The sequence below is a fragment of the Python bivittatus genome, unplaced genomic scaffold (assembly GCF_059951505.1).
Source record: "Python bivittatus isolate LINGU-HERP-01145 unplaced genomic scaffold, Pbiv_v1 ctg000340_np1212, whole genome shotgun sequence".
Taxonomy (NCBI): Eukaryota; Metazoa; Chordata; class Lepidosauria; order Squamata; family Pythonidae; genus Python; species Python bivittatus.
In genome coordinates, this window is record NW_028277056.1 from 19,116,071 (window position 1) to 19,132,478 (window position 16,408).

A 16,408-nucleotide genomic window follows, 5' to 3' on the forward strand; every position below is an offset into this window, starting at 1 on the left:
ACAGGAAGCCGCGACTGCGTGGCAGCAGGGAAAATGGCCGCGGATCCGGTTCGTAAGTTGAGGCGAGTTCGTAACCCGAGGTAAATTTTTCCTGCCGAAGCTGGTTGTAACCCGAAATGTTCGTTAGTAGAGGCGTTCATATCCCGAGGTACCACTGTATCTGATTCTGTCCCAAACTCCCCCCCTCCAAATCTTTCAATTACCAGACATTTTTCAGATAGGCAGAAGAGGCCCTCAATTCTGCCACCTCCAGTTACCCAGATTAAAAGATTTATTTCGAGCCTTGGAAATTTCAGTTTGAGATTTCTGGGGGTGGTGTTGTTTTAATTAATTTAATTTAATTAATTTAATTACCAAAAAAAAACCCCAGAAAATTTCTGGTTATTGTGTATCATTAAAAAGGGCTATTTAGAGTTCTTTTTAGTTTGGTGTAGTGAAGGCTTCTAAGACTGCACCGTACTCAAGATTATTTATTTTGGTGTTTCTCATGTGTTATTTTTTGTCAGCCTTTTCTAGGGATAAGTTTGATTTTTTTTCCCCCTTATCCCAAAGCTAACTTTATAGGCAATAATTTAAAATTTATTTCTGCTTAACTTTAGATAAGAAATAAAGGGAGAAGATTGAGAAAAATCTTGAACTGTTTGGCTTTTCTGTCCATAACAGGAAAAAGATTGGAATAGAAGAGCAAGGACAGAATTTTTGAGAATGGTAAATAACAAAGCTGTACTGATGAAAGTTTTTAGGGAAGAGAATGGTGTGCTTATTGTAGATCTCATGAAGCCTCCAGCAAACAAAATAAGTAGTGACATGCCTGTATCCCTCAGAGATGCTCTAGTTTTCTTGGATTTAGCAAGGTATGCATAACAAAAAGCTTTTCAAAATCATAACTTAAAGAATTCTGATATTAAACGTGTTTCAGATAGAGATCTACCATAGATGAATATGATTTAAGATAGAATATATTTGCTTCTTCTGAGTTTATAACTTGAATAGATACTACTACTTAACTGGTAAATTTCTATCCTCCAATATATTTCTTTTCCTTACTTCAAATTTTCAAATGCAAAATTAATTAGAATAAGTCAGCATAGATTTATAACAAATACAACTTGTAATTTCTTTTGGGGGGATAGTAATATATTGTGGGATTGTTATGGATATAGTTGATCTTTATCTCAGCAAAACTTTTGACAATATCCCATGACATTTTGATTAGAAAGGTAGTTAGATGAGAAGTGGATGGCACCTATACTAGGTGGCTCCATAGCTGTTTTGAAACTGTTCTCAGAAATAGTCATGAAAGCTTCCTCATAAAATTGAAGTAGGATGCCATGCATTTGGTCCTGAGAGTCATTCAGTATTTTAAATAATGATTTGGATGAAAAGGTAAAACACACGCTAGGCAAGTTTCCCATGATGCAAAACTAGGTGGGATAGCTAATATTTTAGCTAGTACAAAAACAATTCAAAACTATCTTTATAGTTTAGAAACAAGTTTAAAAGAGCATAATGAACTGTAATAGAAAGATGTCAGTGGATCCTCATTAGTGTGATATGGTTATCGAACTGGACAGAAGTATACTTTTCAAATCACTGGAAGTTACAGTTGTACTACATTCTGCATTAGTTGGGTGGATCTGTAGGACCTGTTGTTTTGGACACCATATTTTAAGAGTGTTGACAAACTAGAAAGAGCAGTGAAGATGACTAGGGGACTGGAAATAAACCTTTGAGGAGACAACTGGGAGGATGAATATTAAACGGAGGGGATATGGTAGCATTATATAAGTACCTGAGGAAATGTCATACAGAAGGAAAAGGCTGTTCTGTGTTGTTCCAGAGTGTAGGAACAGAATAACAAATTCCAGAGGATAGATTCCAGCTGAATGTTAGGAAAAACTTCCTGAGAGTAACATCAGTTCAATTGGCAAAGGAAGTAATGTGTTCCTCTCACTTGATATATTCTGGCAAAAAATAGACAACCATCTGTTAATTATGCTTCATTGGATACCTGCATTGGGCAGGGACTTGGACTTCATTTTTTAGTTGGCTCATTCACATCTTAAAATTCTTTAATTCTCAGTAGATAATTATTAATGTTGCAAAAATTAGACTGAAGTTGCCAGTCATAAACTTGCTTGACATGGAGAACAAAACAGTTAACCACCACTCTGCTAATGGTAAATGTGTTTATTTTTGGGGGGAGGAATGGAGTGTGCTGTGCATTGTACCTTAATCTGTTTCCTTGTGTCCCTGCCTCCAATTTATAATTGGGATCAGGCTTGATACTTCTCAGCTCAACATGGTGTTTGCCTTGAGAAGGGGGTAGACAGTGTTTTCATCTATATCTAAGAAGCGTACAAGGTCTGTGTCTTCTAATACTGATGTTAGGAGAATGTAAGAAAATGTATTGCTATTTCCTGTAGTTCTATTGAATGGAGTGAGGTCAAGCACTGTTGCCAATGTTATTAGCAGAATATCCCTAACAGCATCTTTTGAGTTTTCCCATAGAAATCAATGATAGATATTAACTTACACTGGAAAAGTTAAAGGGGTGTACTTATAGACTACATTGAAGTGTGACTTAACCTACATTCTGGATCAAATTCTGGAATAAGATTTTAGCCAGAAGTCATGTGGGAGTACTTTGTTTTTTCCTCTGTCCTTTTAGGATGGAATTGACGTAAGGTAACAGATTAAATAGTGTTCCGTAGTGCCCCTGGTTTGAATATATTAAGATGTATGTGACTGTGTTAAAATAAATGTAGGGAGAGTGTGAATGGATATACTGAGTAATTTGTTCTGAGAGCTAATTGTGTTTCATGTTCAGGACTACTAACAGTAACTTAAAAATTAGTTACGGACTGCTTTGTCTTGCAAGTTAACAGTTTATTCTGGTCTCTTTATTAGCTTTTGTACTGACATTTCTGATCAGTTTGAAAATAATGTACCACTGCAGTACTGTCCACCTGTGATGCCACAGAAAAATACAGAATTTGCCATTGTTGTTAGTTACATTAATAGCCCTGGTGACTTCTACATTCAGCTGGTAAGTATCACTCAGCATTTTAATGTTTTTGTTCATGTTAGTACTTTTTGCAGTACTTTGTTTTGGATCATAGAAAGGGAAATTGAGTTCTTCTGGAAATTGCTTCTGGAAATTGAGTTCTTTATAAAATTAAATAAGGATTATTTTTCATGCTATTTGTTGCATATGTACTCAATAAAAAAAGATTTTTTAAAATCTCTTACAAGGTTCCTAGAAACATCTTTCAAACACATTTCTTAGTGGCTGCTGTGCCTTCTGCCTTCCCTCATGTTGCAAAATGAAATGCTGTTCTCTTAATACCTTCTTAATTTCAGAATTACTTTTCTGCTCCATAATGCCCAGAAGATAAAGATACCATGTGGCTATTTGTATAGTTTCACTCTGTATGCTTCTCTGAGTGCCACCATTTTGCTTTTTGTGAGAAACTGACACTTCGTTGTGCTTTGAAGGGTAAATCAATCCCACAGGATGTAACAAAATCATATTTTATTAAAAAAGAAAATATAAAGGATTAAAATCTTTTTAAACCTTAAAAATAAAAAGTGCAAAAATTCAGTGTTGAAAGAAATACATTTCAGAGCTGCCCAAACCACAGCCACTTACAAATGAATGAAAACAAGCCAGAACCCAAAGATAGTCATTCAAAATCTCTTCACATGAACGGGACCCATAGCTAGTCATGGGGATATGGATGGTGTGTGTCTGGCATGCAGTTTATATTTACAAAAGTGACTTGGTTGGATTTCACATCTCTGTCCTAATGTCTATTAATTGCTGTTACCTGCTCCCAAATAATAGATGGTTTATATTTTATAATTGGCTATTTTAAATTCTAGGGCTGCACAGCATGGGTCAGCACAAGGGTTGCACTGGCTTTTAAGCAGGATGTTTTGGTTCCATTCCCAAAATAAGCAAGGCTGCAAGTTGAAGTGGGCAAGGTTCAAGAATAAAAGTGTTATTGGTAAACTCTGACAATTAATGTGAAAAATGAAGATAAAGCAAAGAAAAACTTTATTTTTATTCTTAAATGAATGGGATCAGGGCTGGAGGTCTGCTCTGGATCAGCACTGGGTCCTAGTGAAAACTCCAGGGTGCTGCAGGGAAGATCCTTTTTGTGTTCCTTCCTAATATAGTTGGCATCTTATGCTCATTAAGCATGATGAGCTGTTTCAGGGTGGGGCATTGTTTAGGTTTTTCTTCATTTTTGAGATTTGTTAATGTCTAAAAAGGGCATTTCCAGATTATGAGATTCCTTCTCCCTCTTATGTATATAGCCCTCTGTTCCATTTCCATGCCATAGTTCATTCGTTCTTTCTTATCATTCAAATTTCTATGGCTTAGAAAATTTGCTATTGTTTGGTGGTTTAAATGTAATTATGAACTTCTTTGGCTTGAAGGGTAGTTAAGAGGGAAAAGCACAAAATGTGTTTTGTTCACATTTGACCTTCAGAGTTATAGACACCCAATGAAAACACACTACAATGAAACTAGCCATTGAAAGCAAAAATAAAACATAATGTAGAAAAAGATTAGTTGGAAGGGGAAGTAGCATCCATTAGGCCAAAATATGGAGTAGCGAGTGGCTTTTGTTTGGGGTTCAGTTTGAAAGTTGATGTTTGGTTGCCAAGTGTAATTGCCTCAGTTGCATCTTGGTTAACCCTTATATTTCTCTGACTTGAATCTCCTTTCTTGGTATTAGTTACCACCAAATTCAGCTGAAAATGAGGAGTATGGTTATGCAAATTAATATATTAGTGCTAAATGTTAGCATGAAGGAATTAATTTTTTTTTCATTATGGTAGTTAGAACAGGGTCCCGAATTTGCAGCTTTTCTAAGCAAAGTTGAGGAAGTGTATAAAAATGAAGTAGGATTCAGCTTGGAAATCCTTTGTCCAACCCAAGGTCAACCATGTGTAGCCAAATTTGAAGATGATGGAGTTTGGTACAGAGCACAGGTAATTGGTAAGTATCTGGAATACATAATTATTGTGTTTATTTTTTAATGGATCTCTCCTCTCCTGTTCAAAAACTTTTTCCAGTGAAACGTAGTATATTTTGTCTATCCAATATTGTGATTTCTTTATTGTAGTCCAATAATATATTTGTTTTAACACAGTGTCATAGATGCATAAATAGCCACGTTCTTGTCTGGGCAACATGTACAGTGGAACCTCGGGTTACGAACGCTTCTGTTAACGAACTTTTCGGGTTACGACTAGCTCCGGACGCAAAATTTTGCTTCGGTTTGCGAACTCCGCCTCGGGGTACGAACAGGATACGCGGCCATTTTCCCTCCCGTGACATGGTCCGAGGCCATTTTTCCGCCCCTGACACATGGTCTGCGGCCATATTCCGCCCCTGACACGTGGTCCGCGGCCATTTTTCCGCCCGACACGTCCGCAGCCATTTTTCCGCCCGACACGTGGTCTGCGGCCATTTTTCCGCCCCTGACACGTGGTCCATGGCCATTTTCCACCCCTGACACGTGGTTATAGGGAGGGGGACTCTCCCTCCAAGCAATAGCCACCTCCCTGTCCTCACACCAGAACGGATTAACGCTAATTACATTGAACCTTATGGGGAAATTTGCTTCGGGTTACGACCAATTCGGGTCGTGACCAGAGTCATGGAACGAATTAAGTTCGTAAACTGAGGTTCCACTGTAACTGACGTAATAATTAAGGGGTTCAATGTTGAAAGAGTAGACCAGTGCAAGCCCCTCTCAGCTTTGGAGATAATTGGATTTATTTGGACCGCTGTCTTTTTTTTTTTTTTTTTTTTTAGCCCAACCTATTTTATAGGTTTGTTGTTGAGAAGCGTGACTCCCATGTGGAAGCTCTCAGCAAAGTAAAACAGGATATAAATTGAATAATACATAGGTAATAGCTATATATGGTGGATAGCATAAAATACTTGTAGGTTAATAACTTTTTTAGAGTTAGCTTAATAGCTGTACAATGAAGTTTGTTCACAAGCAGCAGTGGTGAATCTTGCTATGCTTTTTCTCAGATTTATGTTCGCTCCCAACTTGAGTGATTTGAGCCCTGATATTCTGGTTTATGTTAACAATGCTTTGTCGTTGCCCTCAAAATAAACAAACTGCAGCTTATATTCTGTCCTCGTCAAAATGTAGTTTCAAGTTTTGGTTTTCAGGACAAACACTGAAGCACAGTATGCTAATATGGATCTCTGTAATGACAGTTATATTTTTAAAAATATTAAATTCATGCAAGATCTTATAATTTTGGACAATGTTCATTCAAAAACAGGCTAACAAATGCTGCTCTTTGATAATAAAAAAGAATATGTAACAGACTTTCTGATTCCTTGGATTTTCTAATATTGACTAAAATCAAGAAGAGAATTATAGCACAGATCATGAGACATTTTCTTTTATTTAACTTTGAAGAAGTGAGATGACGTACACCTGAAAAGAATATGACATGCCAACATACTTTTTGCAACTGTTTTTCATTCAAATAAACATAATTTTTTTAATAACTTCAAGATCTCAATGTTTTCTAATTTCATGTTTTTTCCAAAGGATTACCAGGTCATCAGGAAGTTGAAGTTAAATATGTTGACTTTGGTAATACTGCTAAAATAAATATAAAAGAAATGCGTAAAATAAAAGATGAGTTTTTAGCTCTCCCAGCAAAGGTAAGCTAAACCATCTATTTTATAGAACCCAGATAAACTGCCAAAAGACCTTCTTGTACAATTTTTACAGTTCCTTTCATAATACTAGCATTCATTTTTATTATATCAATGTTTGTTTATTTTAAAATAAGTTTGAATTTAAATAAATAAATCAGAAATGTGATACTCAAGATATAATAACCATATGATTTCCTCAGAAGACTTTTCCTTGAGCATTCTGATAGATTGTACCTAGAACCCATTGTATAAACAGACCGAGCTGCTGTTGTATAAAATTTGGATATCATAATCCAGTAACATGTCTGGGAACACCTAATGGTACAAGGAAGAAGTTTAAGTCATGTGAATCTAACTTTTGTTGTATTGGAAACTATTAGGATGCCTATATATGTTGCTCTGATGAAAATGGCATCGCAGTTAAACAGTCTACATTTTGCAACCTAGGCTATTAGGTGCAAATTGGCACATATTAAACCATGTAAAGGAGCTAGTGAATGGACTACCCAATCAAAGGACAGATTTGAAGAACTGATTCAGGACAAATGTATGCTCTGCTTTGTTACTGGTAAGTATTCATCTATCTCCCCTGGCAACAGTAACTCATGTCCTGGTCACCACTTAGTTGACTGCTGCAACAAACTTTAGGTAGGGCTGATTTTGAAGACAACCTGGACATTTCACCTTGGTGCAAAACTCAGTGTCTACTGTAGATTGCCATTGTAAAATACTACCAATTTTGAAGTCACTGTCTTGGTTATTAGTAGAATTCCAGACCCCATTCAAAGTGCCGGTTATTATCTTTAAAGCTATATATACCACAGCATCAAGGTAAATGAGACACTGCCCGCTCAGAGTTGAATCTACACTTAAGATATCTAGAGAAGGCCCGAGGAGGGTTCCCTCTCCTCATGAGGTGATAGACCTTGTCTATGATGGTTCCCACCCTATGGAATACTCTCAAATATATGGTTGCCCCAACCCTTCTTGAATTCTGCAAGCAGGTTAATGTTACAGGTTGTCCTCATTTAACAACCACAACTGGGACTAGCAACTTGGTTGTTAAGCAAAGCAACCTGCAACTGTGCTTATGATCTTACTTCAACTTTCCTTGGCTTTACAGACCTGCAAAGGTTGTAAATGCGGGGATTGGTCGTAAAGTTACTTTTTATCATAGTTGTAAATGCAAACAGTCGCTAAACGAGGACTGCCTGTATTCCAATATCCTTTCACTCTTCTGTTGATTTGAGGCATTATAATTGGAATAATGATTATATAATCTTTTAACTGTCTTCATATGTTCTTAAATATTTCTGCTTTTGTTCTGTTATTCACAGGGACAAGTTAAAAATACTTTCAAATAAATAAATACTTTGATGAATAATATCAAATAATTATTAACTGATCAAAGAATAGTTATTTACTCTGATTCTTGTTCAGAGGAGAGTGTCCTAAGATGGATAATTCTTCCTAATAGTCTTACGAAGATCATACTTGTAGGAGGTTTATAAGTTCTACCATAATAATTTCCTTTTTCTTGCTAAGTAAAGCTACTTGCTGGTTCACAGCATTTGATTAATTGAAGCTGTTAGATGAACATATATGTCTAACCAGCAGTGCAGGAAGAATGTATTCATAACCCAGTTCACTTAATATCTCAATTCATTTGGTAGGAACCACTTTGGGTTCAGCCTTAAAAGATGCTAGGTGATTTTAGGGCATTAACTGTATTTTCACTTAAGCCACAATTGGGTAGCTTCACACAATGTTAAGCAACAAATCACTGCTAACAAAACGCATAGAGCAGTATGTAAACCCAGTCATGTTCTTAATTTAGAATACAGAATAGTTGTATTATTAGATTTTTAAAAACTTTATAAGGACTTGATCTTTAGAAATATTTGGTGCATTTCAAAACATTACTTTTAAGGTCAGATTTTGTTACCAACACATCCCTTTTCCAACATTCAGCAGATCTGAATTTAATCTCCTCCCTTTGTAGATAAATCAGAAGACAATGTACTATCTGTTGAGCTCTATGAAAGTGTATGTGTATCCCCAATGCTGTCATGCAGTGTGAACAGCCTTTTGGTTCAAGATGGCTTAGCATCTTACATAACAAGGTAAGTATGCTTACAGTATTGCTAGGTTGTCACAGCCACTGCACTGAGTGTGTATGTCAGCATACTTCTCACTCCAGTTAGCAACTTGGAGCAAGCTTATAATTTCCAAAGTGTGCATTTTGATTATTTCAAATAGTAATGTCTCTGCACATATTTCAGCTTTTCTTTTTCTGGCATTGGTAGTAGGTAAGCGCCAATGTGAATGAAATCAATTTTCTTTTTATAGTAATACCAAAATGATTACAAGATCATATAATGAAATATGGGATCCTTCTCTGGAGGATATATTCAAAACAGAGAGATCTTTATTAAAACTTGAGAATGAAGACTTGCCATGGATGGAAGATTTGGTTTTGGAGTGTAATAAAGAATTCCAAGTGCAAATTAATCATGTTGTATCTCCTAGCAAGATATTTGTGCATTTTACGTCATCAGAAAAAATTCTGAAGAGGTAAGGGAGCAATGCGATGCCACGGAATGTATTTTTGATGAAAATATAAAGATTAAATCACTCTGCCATGTTTTTGTTTTTGTTTTGATAGAACTGATTAGCTTGTCATGATTGACAGGGATTTTAAATGAAATGACGCCAAGGAATGCGTACCCTGACCACATTCAGAAACAAAATGCAGCATAAATACTGGTTCTTTAGGAATGTAGATTTTACAACATAGGCCTGTTTTCCTTGATTATAACAGTGTTAGTCTTACATGAATAACATCCTAATCATTCGATGCCCTTTCTAGCTGAGGGTGCCACATTATTTCCTAAAATGTATTTCAATACTAAGAACTAACAACCTGACACTTCTGCACAGATCTGCAAAATTAGCTTTTAGAATTGTTTTGAACATCTAGATTTGATGGTGTGATTCGCTTTTTAAAACTTTAGGTTACAGGAAAAGATGGTTGCTACTTATTTTGAACCAGAAAATAAAACAGCTAAGTGGGAAATTGATATGAATTGTGCTGCTTACATGTGTGATCAGAATCAGTGGCAAAGAGGCCAGATCCTCAAGATTGTTTCTGAAAAAGTTGTAGAGGTAAATAATTTTAAAAAGTTATTTCTGATGCAAAAAGGTTCCTTGTAACTGGAAGAAACTCACCTATAAGTGTGCCTTTGACTATAGATTTACATACTGGTCTAATTTTAATTTGTTAACTATTTGTTGAGACAACAAAGCAGCTGAAAAATGATAAGGCTAATGATCATTGTTAACTATTGTTTGCTGAATAAACCAAAATTGGCTGATATCACACAAGTCAATAAACCTTGCTTCGCAATCTCCAGTAGCTGCAACATGCTAAGTCAGAGTCAAACAAACCAAATTGTGGTTTAATGTGAATGAGACATTAGTTTATAGAACAGCTGGAACTTAGAAAATACTATAAATAGAATGTAGCAGATACCCCTTTCTCCTTTCTTGTTGATGACCTTTACTCAGTTGTAAAACTGTTCGACATAGAAAGCTCTGAATGAAGAATTCTGTATGCCAGAAATCTGGTTTCTTTGTGAATCTTGAAAAAGAATAAAATCCAAGGGTATAATAAATTTGGGTGATTTACATAGTTTAAACTGTGTATGAAAATTCATGCCACAAGAATTGTTTGATTGATTTATTTATATGGCCACCCATCTCACATACATGACTCTAGGCAGCACATTGTCTTTAAGTTGTCACAGAACTCTTCATTTTGGCTGTAAAACATCTGAAAGTTGAAATTAAAATAGATACCTAAATAATCAGATTCTGTATGTTTTCCTGTCTTGGGTCTTGGCTGGTCTTTTTGTAAAAATGTGAAAAGTCAGCTTTAAAAATTAGAAATTAAAAGAAACCAAAGTAATAAGAAATATTCTCTAATGTAGATAAAGTCTGACTTATTAATGTGCTGTTTATTTTAAGCTAGTAGCCATATGTTATTGCAGTGTTGCAGAGAATCATGGTGGGGTTCTACTCACATCTAGATAATCAAAAAACGAACTAGTTAGTTCTCAAAGACATTCAGAATTAGTGAACAACTGAGAAGTCACATTACCTAAATTTTTGTTAAATGTTTCTTTCGCAGTTATTCCTTATTGATTTAGGCATAGTCAAAACTATGGATATTACATATTTAAGAGAACTTGAACAGAATCTGAAGACTATCAGACCGCTTGCAGTAGAGTGTTCATTAACAGATATAAGGTAATAATATATCCATGATTACTTACTGTAGTAAACTACTACAAGCCTATGTATATTATGGCAAAACAAAACATAAAATAAAAATCTGCCTGCAGAGGTGAATTCTGTATGATAAGATCCCATTTTCTGAAGTATACTACAGGTAGTCCTTGGTTAACAATGGCAATTGGGACCAGAATTTCCATTGCTAAGTGGTGTGATTGTAAAGTGCGACGTCATGTGACCACCACATCGCTTGGCAATGGCAATCCTGGCAGTCCCCGTTGCTGTAACCTCATCTCACCGGTTGTTAGGCAAGGACCCACCCAATCCAAGCCATTCCCGGCTTGGTCCCTCCCAGCCCTGAGCCTCAGTAAGGTAAGGGACTGCCTGCTCTTGAATTCCCCCCAACCTGGTTATCTCCCCCCCATCTCTGCTCTTTTGGCTGTCCTGCATAGTGGTACTCCTTGGTGGCAGCGGCACTGGGGCTGAGGTAGAGGCCCAGGGCCTTCAGCAGTCTCAGCCAGCTGCTGCCCCAGGCCTGTACTTTAGCCACTACTGCCTGCTGCTGAGGAGTGCCGCCTCAAGTCCTGTGCCACGGCCAGCCGCCACAGTGCAAAGCCCCAGCTGCCACTGCCACCCTGCACTCTACTGGCCATGCTGTCCATAGCTGTCAGGCCTAGCCCAAGGAACTCCAGGAGACCATGCAGAATCAATCCAGCAAGGTTTATTAGCTACAACCCATTAACAAGAATCTTCCCAGAATGAAAACCAGTTCCCAGGCTCAGTCAGTTCACACCGATGGAATTTCTTAGGGAGGTGCCAGTCTCCTCCGCTTATCTCTTCCTCGCTCCTCTGGAGATGAGAGCACATTCTTTACTCCCCTCCCACCATTCCAGTCCATCACATCACCCCTCCCTCCACCTTCATCCTCCCCCTCGGAGTTCTCAGCAGAACTTGGCAAAGGCGGGAGAGATGACATGTCAGGAGAGGATGGTCTCACAGCACCTGCTGCCTCCTCCATACATTCTTCCGCTGGTTCCTGAAAAACATCTACAACATTAGTAGAATTAGCCCCCCTCCCTCCTACCATCTGCCAACCTGAAGTAGAAGGCTGTGGGCTGTCAGCTCGAGTCTGCTCCTCCCCCACATTCCCCACCTTCCTCCAGCGTGCTGCCCCCTCCTCCTCCTTGCTGATTAACTGCTAATGTTCCAGGCAGCGCTCGAGGCTTGGCTTGCTAGGGAAACGCCTATGGAAGTCAATGACCAGCTCCGGGCATGAACATTCTTTGCATTTTCCCAAGAACGGTCTGCTTCAGGGTAACCCTTCCAGTGAACCAAATATTGAATTCCTTTTCCTCTCCTGCGAGAGTCCAAAATTGTCTCCACCTCATATTCCTCTTCCCCTTCAACCACAACTGGAGGGGGTGGGGAAGAGTGCATTTTCAGTGGACTTGGTGGAGCTTCTTTCACTAACAATGAGCGGTAAAAAACCGGATGAACCTTCATAGATGAGGGCAGCTGCAATTGAAATGCTAAGTTATTCACCTTCTGCAAGACTTTGTATGGTCCAACGAACCAGTCATTCAATTTTCTGGATGGTCTGTTGGAAACTAAAAACTTAGTAGATAACCATACTTTGTCCCCCACTGAAATCAATGGATCTACCTGCCTGCGGGTATCAACATTCCTCTTGTACGCCTCTTTCGCCCTTGCTAAGTGATCTCGCAACAGTTGCTGAGCTGCTTGCTGTTCTATGGAATTTCTTAGGGAGGTGCCAGTCTCCTCTGCTTACCTCTTCCTCGCTCCTCTAGAGATGAGAGCACATTCTTTACTCCCCTCCCACCATTCCAGTCCATCACAATAACTGACCACCTCCTTCTTCCTCCCACTTCCTCACCTCTACTTCAGCCCCAGCGCTCCCACTACCACCACCACCGAGGAGTGCCACTGTGCAGGGCGGCCAAAAGGGCGGGGGAGGGAAGATGGGGAGGGAGTTGAAGCACCCCTGCAGTCGTAAGTGTAGGTGGGCTGCCTGGCACCTGAATTTTGATCATGTGACAAAATCTGCACACAACATAACTTCAGGGACTGAGCATAAGTGCCATTTGTTCAAAGCTGCCATAACTTTGAACAGTGTCTGAATGAATGGTTGTTAATCAAGGACTAGCTGCATAACAATATTCTCCTTCGGTCCACAACTTCTCATTCTAGACCAGCCGGTGGGACTGAACAGTGGACGGCAACTGCTTGTGATGTTCTCACATCTTACTTAACTGGAGCTGTTGTCAACTTAATAATACAGGTTTGTACTGGCAAACCTCCAATTATTTAGTGTAGATTTTCTTTCAGGGACCATTATTCAACTAAAAGTATAAGATATTATCATGTGATACTACATATTGGATGCTATGCAGATTTTAGCTGGATTGGGATTTGTTATGTTACTTTTTATCCCATACCTGTTTCTGATCAGGACAAAGAGAAAATGACAAATCATCCATGCATTCATTTTAAATGAAGATAATTCTGTGTACACTTTGATAGTACTTTGACTTGATAGGAGCAAAGCATAAGTCAGAGGTTCCTTTGGCTGTATAGATCTCCTCTCCCCTGTCCTCCCAGAAATGTGATAGGCTCTCAATCAACTCGAAAGAACAGTTGATTTATTGGCAGACCTTTTTTTTTACATTAAATTCATAATTTATAAAACAAAATCCACTGTTTCTGAAACAGTCCAGAAATAATGCAGTTTACATAATTTATATCAGCTTATGTCATTTGTGTAATTGTGTCATTTGTATAATGACTTAACTATGCAGGTAATGTAAATTGCTCAGAGGAGATCAGTTATGTAAATATAAAGAGTTATCTCAATTTTATCAATTCAGATTTAATAGACAACTCTTCCCCCCAGGTTTTCTGTAAATCAAGATTTTACTGTATTTGGCATTTATTCAGCAAGAGCAACATTTAGGCTAGTTTTGTTTCCAAGCAATGATACTCTTTAGGTAATGCCCATGATATTTTGGTGATCTGTCAGGATTCCCTGCTGAGAACACAAACTGTTTGAGATTAGAAGATAATATTGTAAACTTCAAAGTGCTGTAACTCTATTTAAGACGGTTTAAATGAGGGTTTATTTGAGCCAAGTTCTGCACTTTGCTTTTAAACAGTATGCCAAGTACTGTGCTCCAAAATGTGAGCAAACCCGGGAAAAATTGATTTATCTAAGTTAATTCAGTATTATTAATATGATTATTTCCCACATATTTGTTTCCCCATCCACCATACCAAAAAATTCAGTTTGTCAGCAGCATTTGGAGAAGCTGTGTAGGCATCCACATTTCTAGGAGCAGAAGGTGGCCTTAGCTTCTCAGGTTGCACATTTCTGGTTTGAATCTTACTTGTTGATGAATGGAAACATCTTAAAATGAAAATATTTTCTTTTCATTTACATTCTCAATTTCTTATATTTACTATCCTAGGACTTATAAGATCATTATTCCGTTAAAACGTTTTTTAAAAAAGCTTGCATTTTTTTTTTAGTACTGTGTTTTTTTTAGCTCTGTGTTACAGGCCGAGTTGCCACAAACTCCAGAATAGCTACCTAGATTTTGTCAGTCTGTTGATGAAGTATGTCTGGAAATTGGGTATCTGCACATTTTCTTTTTCAATGAATAATTGATGTTTACCCCTAAACATTCTTAATTTGCCCCAGGATACTAACTTGTCACCTTTACCTGTGAAGATATTTTGCAAAGATGGAGGGCACTGTACTGACATTTCAGAATTCATGATTAAAGAAGGCTTAGCACTTAGAAAAAGAAGGTATGTATTTTTAAAAAATGAAGTGAATGGTGGTTATTAGTTTTCAGTGTATTTAAAGTAGAAGTTATTTTCTTGTATTTCATAAAAATTAATGCTTTAATTTTATCTGTAATTCACACAATTATAAACCAACAGAAAAGTGTATAGTCTAACTTAAGAAGGTACAATGTTTAAGGGAAATAAATGTATTTGATTTTTTAAAATTTGCTGACATATGTTCTGTTGAATCCTAATTAGAGCACCTAAAATTGGTTCAAATCCAGCTTCCTCTGATAAACTACAAAAGAATGTGGACATAAACCAGCTGCTATCAGAAAAAAAAAGAGCACCAAGTCTTTCTAAGATAGAAAAGCATGTTGATCCTTCAGATATTGACAGTAAACAGCAAGAACTGGGAATTTCTGTGGCTGAGCCTCTAATGGTTGAGGCCTATAAACCACCAGCTCTCCCTAGCTCGGATTGCTTCAGTGCTACAGTTAGCTGTGTTTCAGATAATGGAACAATTTATGTGATTCCCAAGTCACAAGGTAAAACAAAAAATGCATTTCTGCAATTACGATAGGTGCTATATAATTGAGTAAGCCATTTCAGAGAAATATATATAGATGTAATAGGTGCTGTTATGGTCCATCAAGTCAAACCTGACTCTTCATGACAACAGAGACAAGTCTCTGCAGTTTTCTTTACAACGTTTTCGAAGTAGCTTCCCAGAACCTTTTTAGGATGGAAAGAGACAGTGACTAACCCAAGGTCTCCCAGCTGGCTTCTGTGCCAAAGGCAGGATTAGAACTCGTGGATTTTCAGCTTTTAATCCAGTACTTTAAGCACTAGGTCAGACTGTCTCTCTGTAATTAGAGTAGAGGCATTGATTTACAGTAACCCTGATCAATCATTCAACTGTACATGGCTGGATTTTTAAAAAATGTTTGGAGAGATTCTCATACCAAACATGTAAAGAATATTTACAAGTGTCTGGCTTCAAAGACTTATTGTGAGAAGTATTGACTTGCACACCTACATAGCCTCTATTTTTCATTTATTTGAGTGTAGAAAAAGGCTGTTTATTTTTGTTCTGCTGTTCATGCTTGCTGAGTTCCTGTTGAATTCAGTGGTCCCTGAATTCACTGATACTTCAGAAAGTGTTCTCAATAATAATAACATCAATAACAATAATAAATTAAATTTATATGCCACCCAACTTGCAGCGACTCTGGGTGGTTTACAAATTGTTAAAAACAAGGAAACAAACAAGAATAAAAATGGCAGAAATGACGAAACTGGATGGAAACAAAGAAAAAACAACCCCCACAATCTAAAGCGGGTTTCAGTCACCCTTGCCAAAGGCCTGGGCAAAAATACAATGTTTGTTACCTGAAATTCTGAACATATGTATGTTGCTTTATCTCTACCTCGCATATAATCAGAAGTATGCAAATATATTTGTCATGGTAGCGATAAATTAGGTGTAAAAATAGATATTGTGACTAGCAGTATCTGGATATTTCTGGATTGCTGCTGTTCTTTCTGTAGCACATAAGCCTGTGCTGGATTCTTTGCTGCCCATGCAGCACAGAGTCTTCTAGA

The 16,408-nt window shown here is 37.5% G+C and overlaps 1 protein-coding gene across 6 annotated transcripts in view; it reads left to right on the top strand.

Annotated features, from left to right (window-relative positions):
• The window catches only part of RNF17 (ring finger protein 17), a 66,351-nt gene that overhangs the window by 24,623 nt on the left and 25,320 nt on the right, over window positions 1–16,408 (top strand). For all 6 annotated transcript variants that reach the window (XM_088140648.1, XM_088140649.1, XM_088140650.1 and 3 more), the window contains 12 exons: window positions 664–854; window positions 2,911–3,049; window positions 4,852–5,011; window positions 6,594–6,709; window positions 7,154–7,274; window positions 8,709–8,829; window positions 9,056–9,280; window positions 9,721–9,871; window positions 10,896–11,014; window positions 13,208–13,298; window positions 14,715–14,824; window positions 15,062–15,351. In XM_088140648.1, the coding sequence (XP_087996774.1) occupies window positions 664–854; window positions 2,911–3,049; window positions 4,852–5,011; window positions 6,594–6,709; window positions 7,154–7,274; window positions 8,709–8,829; window positions 9,056–9,280; window positions 9,721–9,871; window positions 10,896–11,014; window positions 13,208–13,298; window positions 14,715–14,824; window positions 15,062–15,351 (1,834 nt within the window). The remainder of the gene's footprint in view (window positions 1–663; window positions 855–2,910; window positions 3,050–4,851; window positions 5,012–6,593; window positions 6,710–7,153; window positions 7,275–8,708; window positions 8,830–9,055; window positions 9,281–9,720; window positions 9,872–10,895; window positions 11,015–13,207; window positions 13,299–14,714; window positions 14,825–15,061; window positions 15,352–16,408) is intronic.